General features: G+C 35.2%; 1 protein-coding gene across 8 annotated transcripts in view; it reads right to left on the bottom strand.

Annotated features, from left to right (window-relative positions):
• LOC149806839 (uncharacterized) overlaps positions 1-21038 on the bottom strand; it is a 247442-nt gene that overhangs the window by 115380 nt on the left and 111024 nt on the right. The window contains exon 1 of one of the 8 annotated variants that reach the window (XM_089958502.1): positions 13382-13994. The exons of the other annotated variants lie outside the window; for them this stretch is intronic. Coding sequence (XP_089814628.1) covers positions 13382-13515 — 134 coding nt within the window. The 5' untranslated portion in view covers positions 13516-13994. Of the gene's footprint in view, positions 1-13381; positions 13995-21038 lie in introns of those variants that run through there. 8 annotated transcript variants of the gene reach the window in all.

The following is a 21038-nucleotide window of genomic DNA, read 5'->3' as shown; positions in this document are numbered from 1 at the left end:
TTTGTGAGGGATTTAGAGCCACTAGAGAATTTGATAGATGACATAATTGGACTGGTGAAAGTGAGACAGATCAATAAAGGTTTCTCAACAGCCTAACCATCAAGGTATGTGGTTCCATTTTAAAACCTCAGGAAATTGACACCATATCATTAATTTCCACATGGGGTTAATTTTTCAGTCTCTGCTATGGGTTTTTTAGGTTTATAAACATCTCTGTTTAAGAACATTGTGCACTGTTTCTAAATTTAACTTCATAAACCTGTCAGATTGTAATCTTGCAAAAATAACCCCTTGTGTTATCTCATATTGCATATATGTGCTAAGAGAATTCTAAAACCTAAGAATTGCATGGAACATGAAACGCTTAACTTATGCACACTCCATAAGGATGGATTTATGCATAATGTTTATTGGTCAACTAAACCTTAAATGGTCTTAACAAGATCAGGTGGCATTGTCATTTTTCCCAAATGCAATATGTACTGTAAAAAAAACACCTCTTTTATGAAAATCAGTTTGTTGCAGTAGAATCATTCTGAGAAAAAAAATGCCAGTGATAGTGTGGGTTTTATTGCTTGGTAAAAACATTCTATAATACTAGTTGTAAAATGCTGATGAAACTAGCCTTTAAATGTTTACCTTCAATATGTTCTCTCACTTTTTCAATCAGATACATTGCAGAGAGAGAGAGGGGTAATCTCATAACAGTTGTAACTTTTTAGAAAAAGTGTTAAGCTGTGTTTTAGCGAAACCAACTGAACGAAAATACAATGTATAATTAATTTATTTCAAAACAATGACTAGGTCATTTAGTTCTCAAGGAAAGACAGTCATTTGTCTCAATAGGACTTGAAAGAAGGCAAATCAATTATGGGAATATAAAGATAATTATTTGTACATTCTTATTCACTCCTCTGATGCCATGCTGAGATTATACACAATGATGGTGGGTTTCATAAAAAAAGACCTCTTTTGTATTATGCCAAGCTAAAAGGGTTTCAAGTGCCCTTATCACAATTCATTGTTTCATATTTTTTAACCGAATGAGTGTAGAAGTGAACAAGTCCTTGAACAAGTTTAGAACATGTCAAGTATAGTGACAATGTAATAAAGACTCAAAATGTTAATGTGTCAATTGTCAATCTTTCAAAACTGATTTGCTTTGTAATTACTTGCAGGTGGGGAAAAAACTGCATACTCTGTGGCAAGATCTTAAAAAACTGGTCCACATAAAAAATATTATACAATTAAATATTTCTTTTCAGGACGACTATATATTTAAAATATGAGTTAAAAAATTCTGTATCTTATTTCATGTGTTCATTATCTTCCAACAATTTAAATGCTCTATTATAAATTTCAAGCTTTCCTTGACACTGGAATGAAAAAAAAAAAATTCTCAGCTGAAAGTAACATCATCATAACTCTAAAGCCCCAAGAACATAATGAGTCTTAAAAAAAGTCACACAACTCTAGCCTTAAAATTTTTAGCTGATTTTAGGAAATAAAACCCTCATTCTACACCAAACAGCTCATCATAGGAAACCATCTTTGAAGGAGTACCACCAAGAGTAACAGGCATGAACCATTCAAACCCTTCACAATCAGACTAGCAACAGAAATTCAATTGCTGTTTTGAAGTTGCATCAGTAAGCAGTGATCACCACAGGGCAATTTACCACGCAGTATGAGCACACTATCATTTTAGCCTACAATGTGTGTGTGAATCCACCAATACAACATGCACCAGAGCTGATACGCTTTAAAATTATTCCATCAAATAAACATTATGTGACCTAATTCCAAGCTCTATCAATCGAATGCAAGGTACTGTGGCCTATGTTTCATGCCTGACTGATCATGTTTACATCAGTTTCTGGAACACTGTTGCTTATACAGTTAAAAAAAATTAGATATGTGCTGCATCCTAAAGAGTACTATGTCACCAAAGCAAAGTAGGTCACTGACCTGATTTTCATACCCCAGTAATCATACACTTTTTATGTTTTGTTCAGTTTCTGGGTCACTGTTCCTTCTACAGTCATGAAATTAGATTATACATGCCTCTTAGCTACATCGCCATTACCAACTGTAGGTCAATGTAGAAACTTTAGCACAAGTTGATGAGAACTGGTTCAGCACACATTCTACAACATTACACATGAAGCTGATTTACTGTGTGTATGTGTGATTTGGATTTTTAATGTAGCTTTCAAAACATTTCGGTCATACAGCTATCATGTCTGCAGTGTGGCAGTTTATAGTGATGTCTAGCACTTGGGCATCATGGCGCAGACATGTAGCATGATGTCCCATCCAGTCACATTATCCTGACACCAGGCCGACCAGTCCTAACACTAACCTCTTAATGATGAGCGCCAAGTGAGGCAACTGTTAGTACCATTTTTGTAAGTCTTTGGTATGACTTGGCCATGGATCGAACCCATGACCTCCCGCATCCAAGGCAGACGTTCTAACCACTAGGTCCAGAGCGGTCAGCTGATTTACTGATAATGCTGATAAAAATGTAATTGAAGTACAATATTTAACTATTTACCTTTAAACAACACATCTGTTATCAGAACCTTGATTAATACATTTTGTCTTAAAGAAATGACATTTCAAGCTTGTAGGCCAAGGAATAGTTTTGTGATCATTGTAGATTGACTTGATTCTTCAAAATCATCCCATGTGCATGTCCAGAGAGCATGTCCAACTCCTTAGTTGATTTCTTTCATCATGTAACAGTAGGAAACAATATCACGACAATCCAAGGGATGTTTTAACAACACTGTCTGATACATGCAACAAAGACATATCTTACAAACTGAATTCTGGCCTTGTATTGAATTCTGTCGTTGCAGGAGGAGTTTAAAAAAACAACACTGCAAGTGAAATAATTCCAAGCTGAGCAAGCAATGGTATGCACATTATAACAGCTTTTCAGTAAACCTAATTGGCAGATAAGCGGAAAGTTCAAGTTTCTAGCCATTTTGATTAAACAGCATTGTTTTGATTATTGTACATCATGTACATATTCAAAACTTTTGACAAACACTTCATCCTTACTCATTCATGTTTCATGTTCCAATAATAATACACCTTGCATGTTTAGCTGCATTTTTCTGACACTGTTGCTTGCAAAGCTCCTACATTTATTCTTCAAGTGTACTACACATTAGAATAAAGAGAATGTTCCTATTACATACTTTTCAGGCTTCAATGACAACACTCGATTTGATTGTTTAGGTGCATTTCTTGCTTGAGAAGTAGTGCTCACCATATCCAAAATACATGGTATTTAAATAAATATTTGAAGGCAAAATTTTCCATTTTCTGACAGCATCATTTGGGGATCCTGAGTGGCTGAGTGGTCTAAAGCACTCACTGTTACAGATCATTGCCATCTCACCTCTGTCTGCGTGGGTTCAAGTCTTGGGTTTGGACAATGTGGGTAAGTAAGAAAGCTTGCCAGTAGCTTCTCGTGGGTCAGTGGTTCTTTCTGGGGTTTTCCCAGGTTCTTCCTCCACCATTTATACTGGCTGCCATGTATAGCCTATCTTGTGCTGAAAAATGGCATTAAACCCAACAACAACAACGACAGCTTCATTTCTTGACCAAGCTGTCTGGTTATGCCTACACTGTGGGTCTCTGTATAAACTTTTACAACATGAAAAACAAAAATTAATAATTCTCTGCTTGAAATGGTTGAAATTTCCCAGTTGGAAGTCTATGAAGGCATGCAAGATTGATCTTGCAAGTTCAAAAATTTGTTTGGAGCTCACTGAAAACTCCATGAACAGAGTAAATGTTGGTTTAGTTGTTTGCTGAAGCAATTTACTTTTGAATCACAATATTGAAAGGACTACCATTTTATTGACAGTGAAACATTTTCATGCTGAGTTTTTAATGCCACTGAAAAGAGCGAATGTTTTGAAACAATTATTTTATAAAATGTTTGGGATACAACTTGAAATTACCAGCTACTCTGAATTTTCTTGCAAAACTAAAAAGGAATTACAGGAGTGTTATCACCACTTTGGTCAAAAAACAATAGACGTACCATGACACAAATGACACAATAAAATATGTATGACAATGCAAATGAGATGGCATGTATCATGATGCACACAACATATTATCATGATTCAAATAACCCAATATATGCATCACAATACAAATAACCCAATATATGTATCATAATACAAACAATACAGTATAATAGTATCATGATACAAATGACCCAATATATGTATCATAATACAAATGACCCAATGTATGCATCACAACACCAATGATCCAATATACATATCATAATATAAACAATCCAATAAATGTATCATGATACAAATGACCCAATATATGGATCAGGATAGAAATGACTCAATATGATAATATCACAATACAAATAACATATGTACCATGATACAAATGACCCAATATGATATGTATCATGATACAAGTGACCCAGTATGATGTATGATGTATATAGCAATGCATACCCTTTTAAGGTCATTTTTATTGTCTTGAAATTTTAAGGAAAACAATCTCAGGTTCACATATGATAATTTGTTGTTGTTGTTGTATGGTTTAATGCCATTTTTCAGCACAAGATAGGCTATACATGGCGGCCAGTATTAATGGTAGAGGAAGAACCCTGGAAAACCCCGGAAAGAACTACCAACCCACAAGAAGCTACTGGCAAGCTTTCTCACATACCCACATTGGCTGAATCCGAGACTTGAACCTACGCAGACAGAGGTGAGATGGCAGTGATCCGTAATGGAGAGCGCTTTAGACCACTCTTCCACTCGGGGGCCCCCATATGATAATTAACTTGTGTCCTATGCATTGAAGTAACTGTACAGATCACTTTTGAGGTATGTGTAGATACATCTGGAATATGTGCTTCAAACTATGTTAACATAAAAAAAATTGATCATGAGCATTGCAATAATGACAGAATGGTCTTGATGAGTTACATACTGCCAAGAAAATATTGCAATTTCGGATATACATGTATAGTGATGTATGACCACATTCATGTAAGATACATGAAAAAGGGTATTTGTACACAAGAAAAATGTGGATGTGTGTGTGTATGTGTGTGATTTGGTTTTTTAACATAGCTTTAACAATTTTTCAGTCATATCGCTATGATGTCTGCAGTGTGGCAGATTTTAGTGATGTCTAGCACTGGGTCATCATGTCGCAGACATGTAGTTGATGTCCCACCCAGTCACATTATCCTGATACCAGGCCAACCTGTCCTAACACTAACTCTTAATGCTGAGCGCCAAACGAGGAAGCTGTTAGTACCAATTTTGTAAGTCTTTGGTATGACTCGGCCGGGGATCAAACCCACAACCTCCCACATTCGAGGCAAAATTGTGGATAATTGAATCTTCTGAATGAGTCTCTTTAAAACAGTGGTAACAAAGTCCTTGAATATATAGCTTTGAGGAGCTGATTTTCAAAGGCTTACAATGATTTGATAATCCACTATTTTTAATCATGGGCGGGTTGATGCTTTTGTCAACTGGGGCTTAATCATGGGCGGGTTGATGCTTTTTGTCAACTGGGGCTTGGTGTGGAAACTGTATTTACACAAAATAATTCCTTCTCATGTCATTAAAAAAATGGGTTTACTCAGAACTACATATCAAAAATGTATTGCAACATTTGCATCGCTCAACCTCAGCTGCATGAAGAGTTAACATTTGTTATATAAGCAACAAAAAACCTTCCCACTCTTCATCCAACTGATTCCATACTTTGTTGAAATAAGTTGTCCCTCACTATAGAGTACCTCAGTACAATGCAACCCATTTTATAAAACACTTCAGTATAACACAACCCCTTTTAAAAAGCAGGTATGTTTATGGATCCCATTCATAATGGGACAGTAACACTATAAGTAATGTATCCCAGTATAAGGTGACCTATTATTATAGGATGTACTCTTCTTTAGAGGTTATATGAGGGATCAATGTATTTACATTTTGGTAAAACGTCTATCTGTGTAGACCTACACTTGAATGAATGAATGAATGAATGAATGAATGAATGAGAATAAATGAATGAATGAATGAATGAATGAATATTTATATGATAGCGATTGAAACAGCTCAATAATAAACTTTCTTGAATTTAAACCTTTACTGCAAAATTCTAAAACAGTATAAATATTTATAACGTTTTTTATGGATATAGCTACAAGTTTTGCTATTTCTGTTAGGTTTAACCTTTTACTTCAATGCTTTAAGTAAATCACAAAAAGTTCACCTTTGAGTTTGTTTTCTGTCAAGGCCCCATGCATTCTCTAGTGCCAGTTACTTCTAAAATACATGTAGATCCTTCCTAGCTACCTTGCTAAACTCATCTAATGATACTAACATACTTCAAAGACATTTAAAATTTTCTTGATTTTCAATGAATTTAAATGAATTTTTTTAACTGAACACATTTCATTTTATTCTAGACAGATTCCAATAGGAATTACTGTAATTGTTAAATAATGTTACTATGCTGGTATCATAAATAACACCTTGATAAATGCCAAGTTTAACAGAATTCAAATAATATTTACATAAAGAAGAAATCTTCACAAAGAAAAGATACAATTACTGCAATAGAACAAGTTGCATATAATAGGTCCAACTGTTGCATGTAATTTATTTCTACAGACAGCTGTCAGAACTACTGAACTGGATCATCGGATTTACTGACAAATGGAGGGAAATTATTTCATATTCGAATATACCTATAACACAATTATCCTTCAGGTTGGGATTTTTAGCAAACTCTTATTTGACTACACATTAGTCGACTGAGCAAAAAGTAATATACAGTGTTACCTTTTCCTTGTGGTAAAATCCCCAAAGAATCCTGAATAAGGTCTAGATTTTTGCTCAATTTATTTACACAGTAAAATGTGTATATATATATATATATATATATAACACAAATTTTTAAATTCCTCATTAGACACAGCAGTGTCCTTAGCATATTCAATAGTTTGTGTCTTTTAGATTAACATATCCTTAATCCAAAAAGTGACCTTCTGACTATATGTGCACTTAATGGCTTTCGAAACCAAAATGTTTCTTTAAAGAGAAAAATTTCACACACTATCTCATAATACTTCAATGTTGCTATATGATGCAATTTGTAATCAGTGACAGCTAAATTCAGTGCGTATAGAGACTTCATCTTATTAATGTTAAGAGTCCAGTTGCCCCATTAAATGTTCTTTTTGTGTGTTAATCTTGGAGTCAAGTTGCCCCATTAAATGCTCTTTTGTGTGTTAATCTTGGAGTCAAGTTGCCCCATTAAATACTCTTTTTGTGTGTTAATCTTGGAATCCAATTGCCACACTAAATGCTCTTCTTTTTGTGTTAATCTTGGAATCCAGTTGCCCCATTAAATGCTCTTTTTGTGTGTTAATCTTGGAATCCAGTTGCCCTATTAAATGTTCTTTTTGTGTGTTTGTTTGCTGGAAATTTCACATGATGTTAGCAACTGAATGCTTAGATTGTACTGACAAAAAATTAGGAAAATCAGTGTAAACACAAATTCATGAGAAAACACTTTTAGTCCTGATACATGGGGTTTCAGTTGACAAATGTGGGTATGGTAAGAGAACAAGGAACTAAAAGTTCTCTAGATACAGTCTCAGGAGCCTCATTAATCCAGATACCTTCGTTCCCACTGAATATGTCCAGATTAACGAGTTTTCCGGATAAGTGAATCATTCACATTTTTATTTTACGACGTCATCATACCGTATACATACATGTACATGTATATGCTAACTGTAAATGTACTATATATTCAATAATGGTTGAAATAAATTAATGAATACATCTACTGACTTGTGTTTATATCACATTATTATAACATGCGCTTGTACATACATGTACAGTAAATAGCACATAAACATACAGTAAATATAAGTTTAAAAAATTAACACATCGAACACATCACACTATGTACATGTACATGTAAGTACTGTACCTACATTTGTTATGTCAATTTCCTTAAGAAATCTGTAACCTTCTTTGGCAGATTGATCTGCAATCTTCTTTTTTTATGCTGGTTGGTACCTCTACTTGTCTATGCTTGCTTGATGGTGTCGCCATAATACATATGTAAAAAGTACAACGAATACAAGTTGATATCTCACAGTTCAATGCGTTATGGTAAACTAATAAAATGCAGTCATTTTTATAAGTCATATTTTACAGCTGTTACAGCAGCTAATGGGCTGATAACACTGGTCAACAGTGAAATCATTACTGACTTGAAAAGGCCCTAATCTGTAGTATTTTGGTGTGCCGAACACGAATATAACCGTGAAAAATTTGTATTGGCTCTCGTTTTGAAGATATTCAAATACCTCATTTTCTATGTTTCACTGTGTAAATTTCTCCAGTAGGACTGCAGCAACATCCGGAATAATGATGTAACATTGCATAATACCATCATGCTCACATCATCCACAGTTGATTGCATCATTTTCTGATGCAATGCAATACTAATGCCATGCGGCTGCTGAAGTAAGTTGACGTCAGCAGTGTACTATACATGTGTAGGCCTATTATACTAATGCCAGGCGGCTGCTGAAGCTGACGTAAGCAGTGTACTATATAAAGCCCAATCAGATAGGTTCAGCATTTAAAATATTTTAGACGTTGTGCGAGACAGTTCAAGCTACTGTTACATAAAACTTATTATTTTATCCATTTACGTACAATAAAGAACAGTAATGCCTCGAAAGTGTGTTAATACCGCGGACAATTTTTGCTATATTTGTGGGGAAGTGACATTTGCCAACCAGAAGAAAAGTATCAATTCTCAAGTGAAGAAGGCATATCATCTTTACTTCGGATGCAAGGTTGGTGACCAAGACAAGCCTTGGGCTCCGCATATATGCTGTGCTACATGTACAACACAGCTTTCACAGTGGTTGAATTGCAAAAGGTCATCAATGCCGTTTGCAGTCCCAATGGTGTGGAGAGAGCCAAGCAACCACCTAAATGACTGTTACTTCTGCTTGGTTCCTCCTCTTTCCGGCGGAATAACGAAGCGAAAGAAGTCGAGAATATACCCAAACATTCCGTCTGCATTGAGACCAGTTCCACATGGTGAGGGACTTCCTATTCCAGAACCTCCAGCAGAATATTCTCTTGATTCATCTGACGAAGACAAAGGTGAGTCGACCTGTTCTTCTCCTGGTCCATCAGCATGCAGTGATCCAGATTTTCACTGTGGTGCATCATCAACCCCACACAGAATAACACAGGAAGAACTAAATGACCTGATTCGTGATTTGGACTTATCAAAGAACAAGGCAGAATTGCTAGGATCAAGACTCCAACAATGGAATCTTCTAGAAGAAGATGTCACAATTACTGCATATCGAAAGCGCCACCAGCAATTGGAGCCTTTCTTCAGAAAGGAAAGTAATCTGATATTCTGTTCCAATATTGAGGGCCTCATGAATGCTTTAAAAATCACTCATGACCCACAAGAATGGAGACTATTTGTGGACTCTTCGAAACTGAGTCTCAAGGCTGTGCTTTTGCACAATGGAAACATTCTTCCATCTATTCCAGTAGCGTATGCTGTCCACATGAAAGAGACATACGATAACTTAAGGCAGCTACTGAATTCCATTGAGTATAACAAGTACAGCTGGCACCTCTGTGGTGATTTGAAGGTAGTTGCCCTTTTAATGGGACTGCAGCAAGGATATACAAAATACATGTGTTTCTTATGCGTGTGGGATAGCCGAGCAAGGGAAATGCACTACATGAGGAAGGAATGGACTCACAGGCAGAATGTAGCCATTGGAGAGAAGAATATCCAACACCCAGCTCTGGTTGAGGCTCAGAAAATCTTGCTACCACCCCTTCACATCAAACTAGGTTTGATGAAGAACTTCGTGAAAGCCATTGACCGGACTTTGCCAGCATTCCGATACCTGCATGAAAAATTCCCTCGACTCAGCGAAGCAAAGATTAAAGAGGGAGTTTTTGTGGGTCCTCAGATTCGAGAGCTTTTCAAAGATGACCGGTTCAACAACTTGCTGGAAGGTGACGCGAAACAAGCATGGAATGCTTTTCGCCTAGTTTCTACAAACTTCCTCGGAAATGTTAGGGCAGAAAACTATAAGGAACTAGTAGAAGACATGTTGATGAAGTATAAGAAACTTGGCTGCAATATGTCTCTAAAGATTCACTTCCTTCATTCCCATTTGGATTTCTTTCCTAGCAACTGTGGTATTGTTAGTGATGAACACGGCGAACGTTTTCATCAAGATATCGCAACAATGGAACAAAGATACCAGGGAAAATGGTCCACTACAATGCTGGCTGACTACTGCTGGACACTCCTCAGAGATGCTCCCGAACAGCTGTACAAGAGACAGGCGAAGAAATCTAAGATGTAGTCAATGACTTGATTTTTTATAGGTAGGCTATTACAGTTGACCTTTTACTATTGGAATGCATTTCGTTATGTAAACATTAATTTCTTGCAGATTACAAAAAAACTAGAGCCAATTTTGCAATTTGACTGTCATATTCGTGTTCAGCACATAAAAATTGATAAGAATTGACTAATTTTATTTCAGTAACATGACTTTTGTAAAAATTTGTTGTCCAGTGTAATTGACATCCATATTTTATTTTATGAAGCCCTATACTGTCCACATATTAAATCAATCAACTGTATTTGTACAGCCATCAATAAACTGTGATTGTTACATACAATTGGTAAACAACATCTTAATGACACACTTAATTTATTAACCATATGTTATGTCAAAAGCGTGGACAATTTAATCCCGGTGTGTTTATTTAATCATTAACAAACCCATCAACAACAAGCTAAAACAGACATTGTTTGTACAATCACTGGTTACAATATGGTCACACTTCTTATTTTGTCCACACACATAATCACATGATCAATTGATAACTTTAACCTACCACTAGAATTTGACCAATCAGGGAGTGATACATTGACACACCTCCAAATCTGTGTAGGTGAATCTGTGTTATCCGACTGACTGTATTTTCATACACAATTTTTCCAATTTTCTTATTTTTGAACGGATTATTTCCGGATTATCGAGACAGGTTTTATAGCAATTTTACACTTTGGTCCCTGATTTTGATTTCCAGATCTGGAAAGGTGGATTTTTTGATGAACAGAAAAAATTAACGTTTAGGAATTCCATTCCTGGCGAATTATGTCCAGATAATGAGGCTCCTCTTTATACCTGGTGTCAGCAACCTATGACTCACATGCCAATTGTGACAAGCCAGACTCTTTGCAAAGGTGCACTCAGTACAAATAAAAGTTTTGTACTGTATGTATTAAAAAGAATATGACTTGGCACCCAGCACTCTACAACAGAGTGGACCTAGCACAGAAGTTGTAAAGGTTATAGATGCCTGATACAAAAATACCTCATTGATGCTGCACTTTTTAAGTGAGAAATTTGTTCCATTCAGAAACAGTAGTGCACAAGTGAATGTAATATTGTCCCTGACCAAATGCATTTTTAATTAGGACCTTCCATTTCCACCAGTGCATAATGAGCATCCTAAAATAGCTGAGTATATACATAGATCTGCAAACAATAGTCTAACATGTCTGCTTAAAACGGCTTAGAATGAGGAACAGAACCATGCCTGTCATATCTGGGTCTATGCTGTTTGCAGCTGGATGAAGGTTATACATGAGAAAATAGTGATCCCTCACAAAAACACTGTCCGGGGCAGCTAAAAGAGTGTTGTGATAATGTAAAGTCACTTATACTAGGGCATTATACATAGTATAGTGGTCTCACACTCAAACGCTGTTCCAGACAGCCATAAAATTATACCATGACATAGATAAGGTCACCTTATTTTGGGATATGTTACGCACAGTACAGTGCTCACTCACAATAATGCTATTCAGAACAGTCATAAGGTGTATCATGATATACACTGTCCAGTGGTCTCTTAATGTAATGCTATCCAGGATAGCCATAAAAGCATACCCTAACATAGGCAAGGTCACCTTACACTGAGGTAAGTTGTGCACAGCATAGCAATCCCTCACTATAATGCTGATCAGGCCTGCCATACAGTGTACAGTGATATGCGAGGTCACCTTTTACCGCGGTAGATAATGTGGACAAGTGTAATTTAATCAGTATAATGGGATATATGACCATGCCTGTGTTACATGAGGGTCCATGTTATACTGAAATTCTTTATAGTGAGGGACAACTGCATGCTGTTCATTTCTATAAGTATCTTACATACTGAATGCAACTAACACTGTGGTTCAAAGGTTTTCTTTAAACAAAGAAGGAAAACAATATATATATTCTAAGTGTCCTTTCAAATCTGGTTACTTGTGTTCAAGGTTTACTCAGAAAATCTACCTCTCCCACAACTTCCACAATTTAAAGTGCAAATACAGTAGAACCTGACTTAAAAATCCACACCATCTGCCAAAAAATAATGGTCTCACAAGACAGGTGGTCTCTCAAAACAAAACATAACACTATATAATCAATAAATCTGTGCATGGAGATTCTGGTCTCTCAAAACAGGTGGTCTCTGTACTGTGAAAGTCTGCTATAACACGCTTCATTATAACATGAATCCAGACATAAAACAATCAACACATGGCTCCTGAAATGTCACCATTTCTTGAAGTTTTTTTGTCAAAATACAAAAGAGTTTGATTAATAATTTGGTAGGATGTATTTCATTCTTGAAGCACATGAAGTATCTTACCACTGCATCTTTCTTCATATGAATAAAGATGTTAAAAATTTCTTGTTTTGAATACATATTTCTGTTGTGTCAAATATCAGTTACTGCACTTTGAATATAGTTTATTTTTTAGAGATATCAGGTCATTAAAAAGTTGACAGGTGTTAATATTATTTTTACTGACCCATAAACAATAAAGCCATTAAATCTTCTTTGTGTTTGTCTTCAATGAATTCTGTATTCAATTGTTGCTTAAATAATTGCTGACAGGTGTTTGCTCATTCAACTGACATATGCAACCAAGCACCAAAGAATGTGGTGGCTAACGAAAGATTATCAGCAGAATTTATAAATCAAATTATCTAAATATCTGTGTATTTTTTGTAAGTAGGTTTCAGATAGAAATCGTGGGTTTTTCTGACAATGTTTTTATAAATTATTGCTACCTAATATGAGCAACCATTAGCTGTGAGATTGGCTTGGTTTATCTGCAGTAAGAAAAGCTGAAATGTACTATAAAATTTAAATATTCAAATATTGTGAAAACAAATCTTGCAAGAGAAATAAATACTGCAAAAGAAATGTGAAGGAGAACTTACGAAGAAGGTGGCATGGATGGTGAAGGGGGAACCCAGTAATCAGCATACAGACCAAGCCGAGCAGTCTCACGAAATCGTGACCGGATTTCCACCATTTTTCTACGGAACTTAGACACATAATCTGGAAAGGACATATTTAATTTCCATGGAGCACTTGGTCCAGGTTAAACAGTTGCCAGGCTAGTAATGTGTTGTGGGGTCAGTTGGTCTAACTGAGGCACTGAGAGAGATACATCAAATGTAATGTTTAAATTGCACACTGCTGAATGGTTACTCAGGAACTGTTTGAAGCTTTCACATCACAGGAGTGTAGTTAGTTACTTTCCCACAAAAGAATAAAGTTTAAACCGTAAGTTGAGACCACAAACTGAACAAAATGCTTCTGTTCAAATTACCATTTATTTTGAAATGCAAGTCAAGCAGAAATATGATGTTGGCTGCCCATCTAGGGAAATTTCCAATGCACTCACTGAAGTACATGTAAGGTCTCCTCAAAGATAACTTTTGTCTCAACAAATTTTCTGTTTCTATGAAAAACAAGCTGTCATTCACATCATCATCACTCTTGTCCCAAAAAGTCTCTGCAGCTGAATCTGGTGTCACTGGGTGTGATAAAATACACCCTTCTTATCCAAGTAATCAAGTATACATCAACCTAAACACAAATCACAAGTAAGTACACCTGCTTTAATACTTGTGGCTAGGTCACCAGTACAGTGGTTGGCATGAGGCCTTTTATTCTAATGTCAAGGTAAATGAACTTAATATTTCCTCAATTCATCAGTCACTCCATTCAAATCAGACTGCCAACAGTGTAGAAAGTGAAACAGATACATTTACACCAGTAGTGAATCTTGAATCTGCTTCCGATTGTCAGAATTGATTAGCAGACAAGCAGACGACTTGCCACACACAGGTAGTCTTAGTGGCCTGCTAATCTTGAAAATCAGTCCCCTGTTGGGTTCAAATGAATATTATCACAGAATAATGTGTACACTTTTCTCTCGTCTTCTTGACCAAGTCTATGCTGATTGAAATTTTTTAATCAAAGAGATTCAGAAATATTAGGCCAAATGTGTCACCTATGAGCTATATATGAGATGCAGAAAATGTATGAAAGATGTTTGAAATAGTTCCATGCTGCAGGCTGAACAAGCATCGTATGTTAAATCATTGTCCTACACTAATTTGGCCAAATATCTACCCAAGTTTCACTTTTCCATGTAATCTGGGATCTTAGAAACATTTCACAGACAAACCCAGCAAAGGTTGACTTCACCCTTTTGTAGCAAAAATATACCATCAATACACATTAAAAAACTCCCACATTTGTGTTTGCTGAGTGTACAGGTTCCCAAATTTTCTTCGAAATGAATTCTTGTATTGCGAGTGTTTAACAACCGCCAAACACCACATTATATATACACAATTTAAAAAGCAAATTTAATTTACACAATTGAAAAAGCACTTTAACTTCCAAGCACTTGATGAATTTACGACAGGCATGAACTTACACAACATACTGTAACAGAAGTCAACACTTCACATTGCATTAAAACTCTACCATCACAGTTAGAAGGGTTCATCTTCAAATAATGTAGTCCTAAATAATTTAACTGTTGTAAATCCCTTCAAAAAGATATTAAAAAAATATATGAATAGAAATGGATAACAATCCAGAACAAATACACAGAAAATCAGAACTATGCACTTCTCATTTTTCTAAATGTTCCATGCATCAAAGCAGAATTGAAATACTTCTTTTCAATCAACCCGAATTCTTTTATCACCAGTTATACGTAATGATTCAAATCCAGTATTGAATTTTAGTAATCAAGCAGACCATCATACAATGCTGTCCTGGATATTTCAGGCCATTCAAGGTGACTACTGTGATTATTTAGCACAAGTGGTAAAAATCTGATAAGCTGAGCCGCCTTACTGGATTCTCTGGCAACAACAGACCTGCCGATGATATACATTTCTGGTTCAGTCAACTGGCAATATTGTCTCCTCTGGTTTGGTGACAATAGAAAGCACCCAATTACATTCTTGACACATTTGCTGTGAGTAAAGGCACACAAGGCAATCCACTGTCTGGAAGCGGTATGACAGATTAGGTTGAGTACCTTTATCTCATGATGAATATGTAACCAGTGAGCAATGTCCTCTAAATTATTGGCAATAATGCCTATTCTACAAGAGATGCCAAGTAACTTTCTCAACTAATACTCTCAATGCCATATGCTCCCACCAAAACCTGCATTCAAAGAAAATTCAAACCCTTGTGGGCTTGGTATGATTATTCAAATAAATGTGTTGCATTTTGCTCTCATGAATCATTTGCATGTTTCAAAACACTCTGAAACCTTTTAAGTCTGAAATAATTCAGGTAGAAAATATTTCACTTTAATTCCATGAAAATTCTACAGAATAAGCATCCTGTATTATGTTTTTCATTATTTCCATCAGACATCAAGTCATTAATTAGATGGCATAAATATCTTTCTCATTCTGACTATTCTCATAGGTTGGTTTGAGAAGTACATGTTAGTAACAAAGCAGTTGGAAAATCCTGAGGAATTTTCATATCACATACCATACAAATACACAATCAAATATTTCAGTGCAGTGACAACAAGCAACACAGCATTTATATCCTCTATTTAATGACATGGGATCTGATCGATCATAATGCAGTCTTTCACAGAAGATTGCTTAGTACATCTCCGTATCCAAAATAAACAGCTGCAGGTGCTTTATTTCAAATGCCCAATTAGGTGATAATTATGAACACTGAAAGGCATTATTAAAGCGAGTCAATGAACTTTTCATCTTCAATGCTTTAATTACAATGATTATTCTTTCCTCACAAATCATACGATTTTAAAGAGTTTCAAACTGAAGTCAGCTGGGGGCAGGTTCAGCAACAGAATATCATTATCCAAAGGTAATCAAGTTTGATGATTCATTAAAAAAAATATTTCTCTGTGCATGAATAAAGTGAACTTGCTGCTCTGATAGCTCTACTGAGTGTATTCCAGTATGTGTGTGTGAGTGTGCACCCAACCTAAAAATAAGATAAATGGGCAAATGTACAATCACTTTCACCTTGCCATAGTAAACAAAAACATTCTTACTGGTATTGAACAGACCGTTTTTCTTTATCTTGTACACAATAAGAATATTGTATCCAACAAAGGCACTTCAAATAGTAATAGTGCGAAAAATTCAGCTCAAGATCACAGGCATTTGGGTACTGGATTTATTAATTTCAGCAAAATATATTCACATTTCTACATAGTCTGAATCTGTTGTCATTGAGTTAGCGGGTATTTTTTAAAATAATTTCTTTGTATACTAACATAACCATATCCAGTGTTCATTAATATAACCAGAAAACTTGGAACTTGCTGCCATTAATGTCAGTAGATTAAGTACCTACATGGGTTTCACTGCCAATTCCTCTAAACAGCCAACTTCAGGCCTTTAAGCCAGTGTTGGTTGTCTCTGCTGAACTTTAGTTTGTAATTTTTATCAATGCTTTTCACTTAGTTTTGTCACTCAAAACCCCAAATATTTCTCTTTCATCTCTCTATGTTTGGAAGTGGATGTTATTTTTTCAGGGAAAATTCGTATTTAAGCAACTTTGCTACATTTTAATACACCAGATATACACTAAAAAGTTGAGTGCATGTCAACCCTGCCAAGTTTCAACACACATCACAAAGCAAGAGCACCATCAGAGGATCCGTTTGCCACATGTTAATCTGAAAATGAATGTTGATCTGATTTTCCTTGCCATGTTCACTGATTCCTTGTATTGTTGCTGTCTTCGTAAATTCCCCCACAATCCTACTGTGCCATATCATGTTTGTTTTTGCAATACAAGATTTCCAATCACAAATGTAAATTTTTTATTTCTGAACTTAAAATAAAATAATAGTCCAGGTAAGAAACACAACTTTGTACATTATAAACTCATTTCTGAACGAAGAAACTGAATCAGTAAAACCATAAATGTGTCATTAAGACACGCATTCCCCTGCCCACATGATGCACACGAAGGGCAATTTTAAGTGAACTGGAGCCACAACTCTGTAAAATTGTGAAAATTGAATTCAGCCTAATTCCTCTTAACATATAGCATCATACTCAATTTAATTTTAGTACCCAAAGTCCTTTTTATAAAAATCACAGTACATTAAGAATTTTAAGGGAATAATTGCTAAAATCTGATAAAGACTGAGAGATTTCTTTTTGCACTTTGATTACTTAAAGATTCTTGACGTATTAATGAGATTATCATAAAAGCTATAAACAATTACATTGGGAATAAAACAAATCTTCCCTAATTATCAATCAAGTGCTGGCCAATAAGATATCACTAACCTCCTCTAAAGGATGAATGTGAAAAATACAAAACAGATATACCCAAACCACACCAATTGTCTGAGCTGGATTTGAAAAAGTGCTTTTCAAACCCAGATCAACTAATATGTAATGTGCTGGCAGATCTAGATTGTAACTAAATAAACAGCATAAACTGTGATTTGTGTCACATTTCACCATGGCAGATATCGTCAATGCTGTTCGTGTGCATTGTTCATTATAGGCTGCCCCATTAAGTCATTGACCCTTACCGTATTTTCATCTTTGGGGCAAAAAAAGTTGCATCTATGCACTCACTGAGTGCATAAAAAGAACTCCAGAGAAATACAGATAAAAGATTGTTATGGTTGATTATAGCAAAACACTGCTGCATGTATCCAAGTTGGCTTATTGAACAGAATGTACTCATAGCCAGAGAAACGAAACAATCAATTTCATTGTCTGACAGAACTGTATTACTGATTCTTTTTAATGGGTGCCATTCGACAGTGCATGGTTGGTGATCACTAATAGAAATGTTGCAAGAAGATGAAGTCTTCATTAAAAACACTCCCACATATTTAGAAGTAGTTATTCCAGCATACAATGAGAAAATGTTGACTCAAATGCTCAAAACAAATTCTGAAGGGAAATGGTTACTCAAGTGTTATGTATATTTAATTTGCATTATGTGCTTGATCTTTGTCCATAACTGAGGGTAGAAATTTGGCCTACCTGACTATTCTCATGTTTTTTGTTATGTTTATAAGTTTTAAATAAGTCATTTTTTAATATCTGAGTTCAAGGACTAACCTTATTTACAACTTAGAATGTTCTGGAAGCAAACCTTTGACCCACATCCTGGTTATTTTATTGTCTCTGGTTTTTAAATAAGGATGAGGTAAACAAAATTATTCATTCCTATTTTAATATCAGTCACTGAACCACTTTTAGTTGTGTTCAGATATAGTTTGAGAGGCATCACTTATTTAAATTATTCATTGGAATTACAAAGTGCTCATTGACTATTTGGACTATAGCATTATTTTGGGATTATTGTGAATTCATTCCAAATCAAACTGGATTATATCAATGGCATACATCAAGACTGTTGGTACATCAACCTACTTTTCATATATAATTATATTCAAGATTTCAATTCATTTTAAACACTATACTTTTGGACTTGTGATGGAACTTTTAGGATTATTTAGGAATTAATTCACAATACTATAAATTCCTTTTAAATTTTCACTCTGTATTTCATAGTTACGACCACATTGTCATAACGCTTTCTTAATTTTTGAATAAACAGGAAAAAGGTAAAGATATGGCCTCACTTTTTCCTTTTCTGGAATGCATATTGAGTACATGTTGTACACATGCTGAAGTGTCTCAGAGGTAGATGTTCCAGACTGAGAAGCCAAAGGCTGAATACTGCACCAGATCAGCCCAGGTTGCTATCACATAGTAAGGCACTTTATTCCAGTTGCCTCAGTACTATAGAGCTTTTTATGTGTTAATGAGCCATGAGAAACCAAAACAAATACACAAGCAAACTGATGATAAAATGTTTAACGTTTTCCTGTTTACCACCATTATTACATACTTTAGGTCCAAAACTGGAAGGAAAAAAACATGTCATGAACTTTTAATGTCTGCACTATTTTCTTCATATCAGTAACTTAAAATACTTTGGAAAAACCTGAGGCAGACAATGCCCTCAAATTATTTATATCAAGTTAACAACTTTCTGAAACTGTGGAGGTATCATACTGTATTCAAGGCTTTGTAATTATTCAAACACTTTCTTGCAATAAACAGCAGCAGAACTCTAAATGTTATCAGAAGATATAATATATGCAGAAAATTATTCAAGGATCATATATGATGTTACTAATTCATCCATAATTATGACACTAATCTTGAAAGAGATTTTGTACCTGGGAATCAACAAGACTCAAAGTGGATCTATTTTTCACAAACCTAAATTTCTAAGCTCATCATGCCCAGTTTTGGTAAATTCAGCAAGAAAACATTGATATAACACAGAGAAGAAAAACAAAACAACGGATCATTCATTTCATGAATAAAGCAAACAAGAGTGCAATCAGGGCCATAATGAATTTGTACCATTTTCTTGTTGACAAAGTCTGTCGTAATAACAGACCTATTGTATCAAAGCAAAAGCTGAATGTGGAATACATTTAAGTTTCTATTTTGGCAAACAAAAGCTGGAGAATATAATGTTCATGCCTCATTTAAAAAGGTAATTACAAGTCATGTTCCCTCCAGTTTGGATTTTGAATTGGGAAGGCATTTACCTGGAAAAGTAATTTCCTGAATAAACATGGAGTACTACTTCTTCCCCTAGGACAGTATTATTGACTTGTCTTTTGTGTCATGCATCAGATAATCATGATAATGCATTACTACTCAAAGTAAAGCAACAATAAATCAATATGATTGTCATGGTGACATAAGTCATGAAAAATGATGGCTCAATTAGTAAAGTTCTGGAATAAATGTAATTTTGTATTGATCCATTTTGACTCAGTGACTTGGAGAAAAACCTCCTGGGTGGGAAAACAATTAATTCATCCAGAATTCAACATGCTTTATAACAAGGCAACATGTTAATAGTGCTGTCCAAATTCAGGTAACATTAAAATGTTCTTTCATCCCCATTCAGTGTTCATGCTATAAATACAGTACTCCAGGTATTGGCCTCATTCAACCAAGATTTAAGAAGCTTGTTCAACAGTCTGACTAGTATTTAAATAAATATCATGGTGAAACATTAATGGAAAGAACATTATCTAAAGTACAAGAATCATAAACATAATTTTGTATTGATTCTACCTCAACTTAGTAACAAGAAAAACATTGTTGGCAATGCCCATAATTCATTTATTGAATTCATTACAAAGCATTAATAAGTAATTACTTACCGATGCTATCTAAACTTGAGTAGCTGATGAAAGCTAGTCAACTAGGAAGCCAGGTCACACATGTTTAACCAAAAAAATCACCCAACATAAAACTGTAATGTTTATCAAACCTCAATATCGTATCTATGATTGCAATTGGACAAGGAACGCATCCCCCTAACCCCTAAAAGATCTGGGAGTTAACACAAAATTTCCAAGGTATAATGGAAAATGCTGTAAAAGAACTTATATTTTGAACTATTGTTTCAGGGGCTTTCAGAGATTTTGTATCTCAATAAAAATTAAAGAAGATGAGGTCAAAAACCGATCCAGCATGAACAGGGAGACTAAATACC

This window comes from Sinohyriopsis cumingii, chromosome 1 (assembly GCF_028554795.1).
Source record: "Sinohyriopsis cumingii isolate HCF-2022 chromosome 1, ASM2855479v2, whole genome shotgun sequence".
Lineage (NCBI taxonomy): Eukaryota > Metazoa > Mollusca > Bivalvia > Unionida > Unionidae > Sinohyriopsis > Sinohyriopsis cumingii.
The sequence above is the reverse complement of the archived record's forward strand: the minus strand, read 5'-3'. Positions and strand labels throughout refer to the sequence as shown.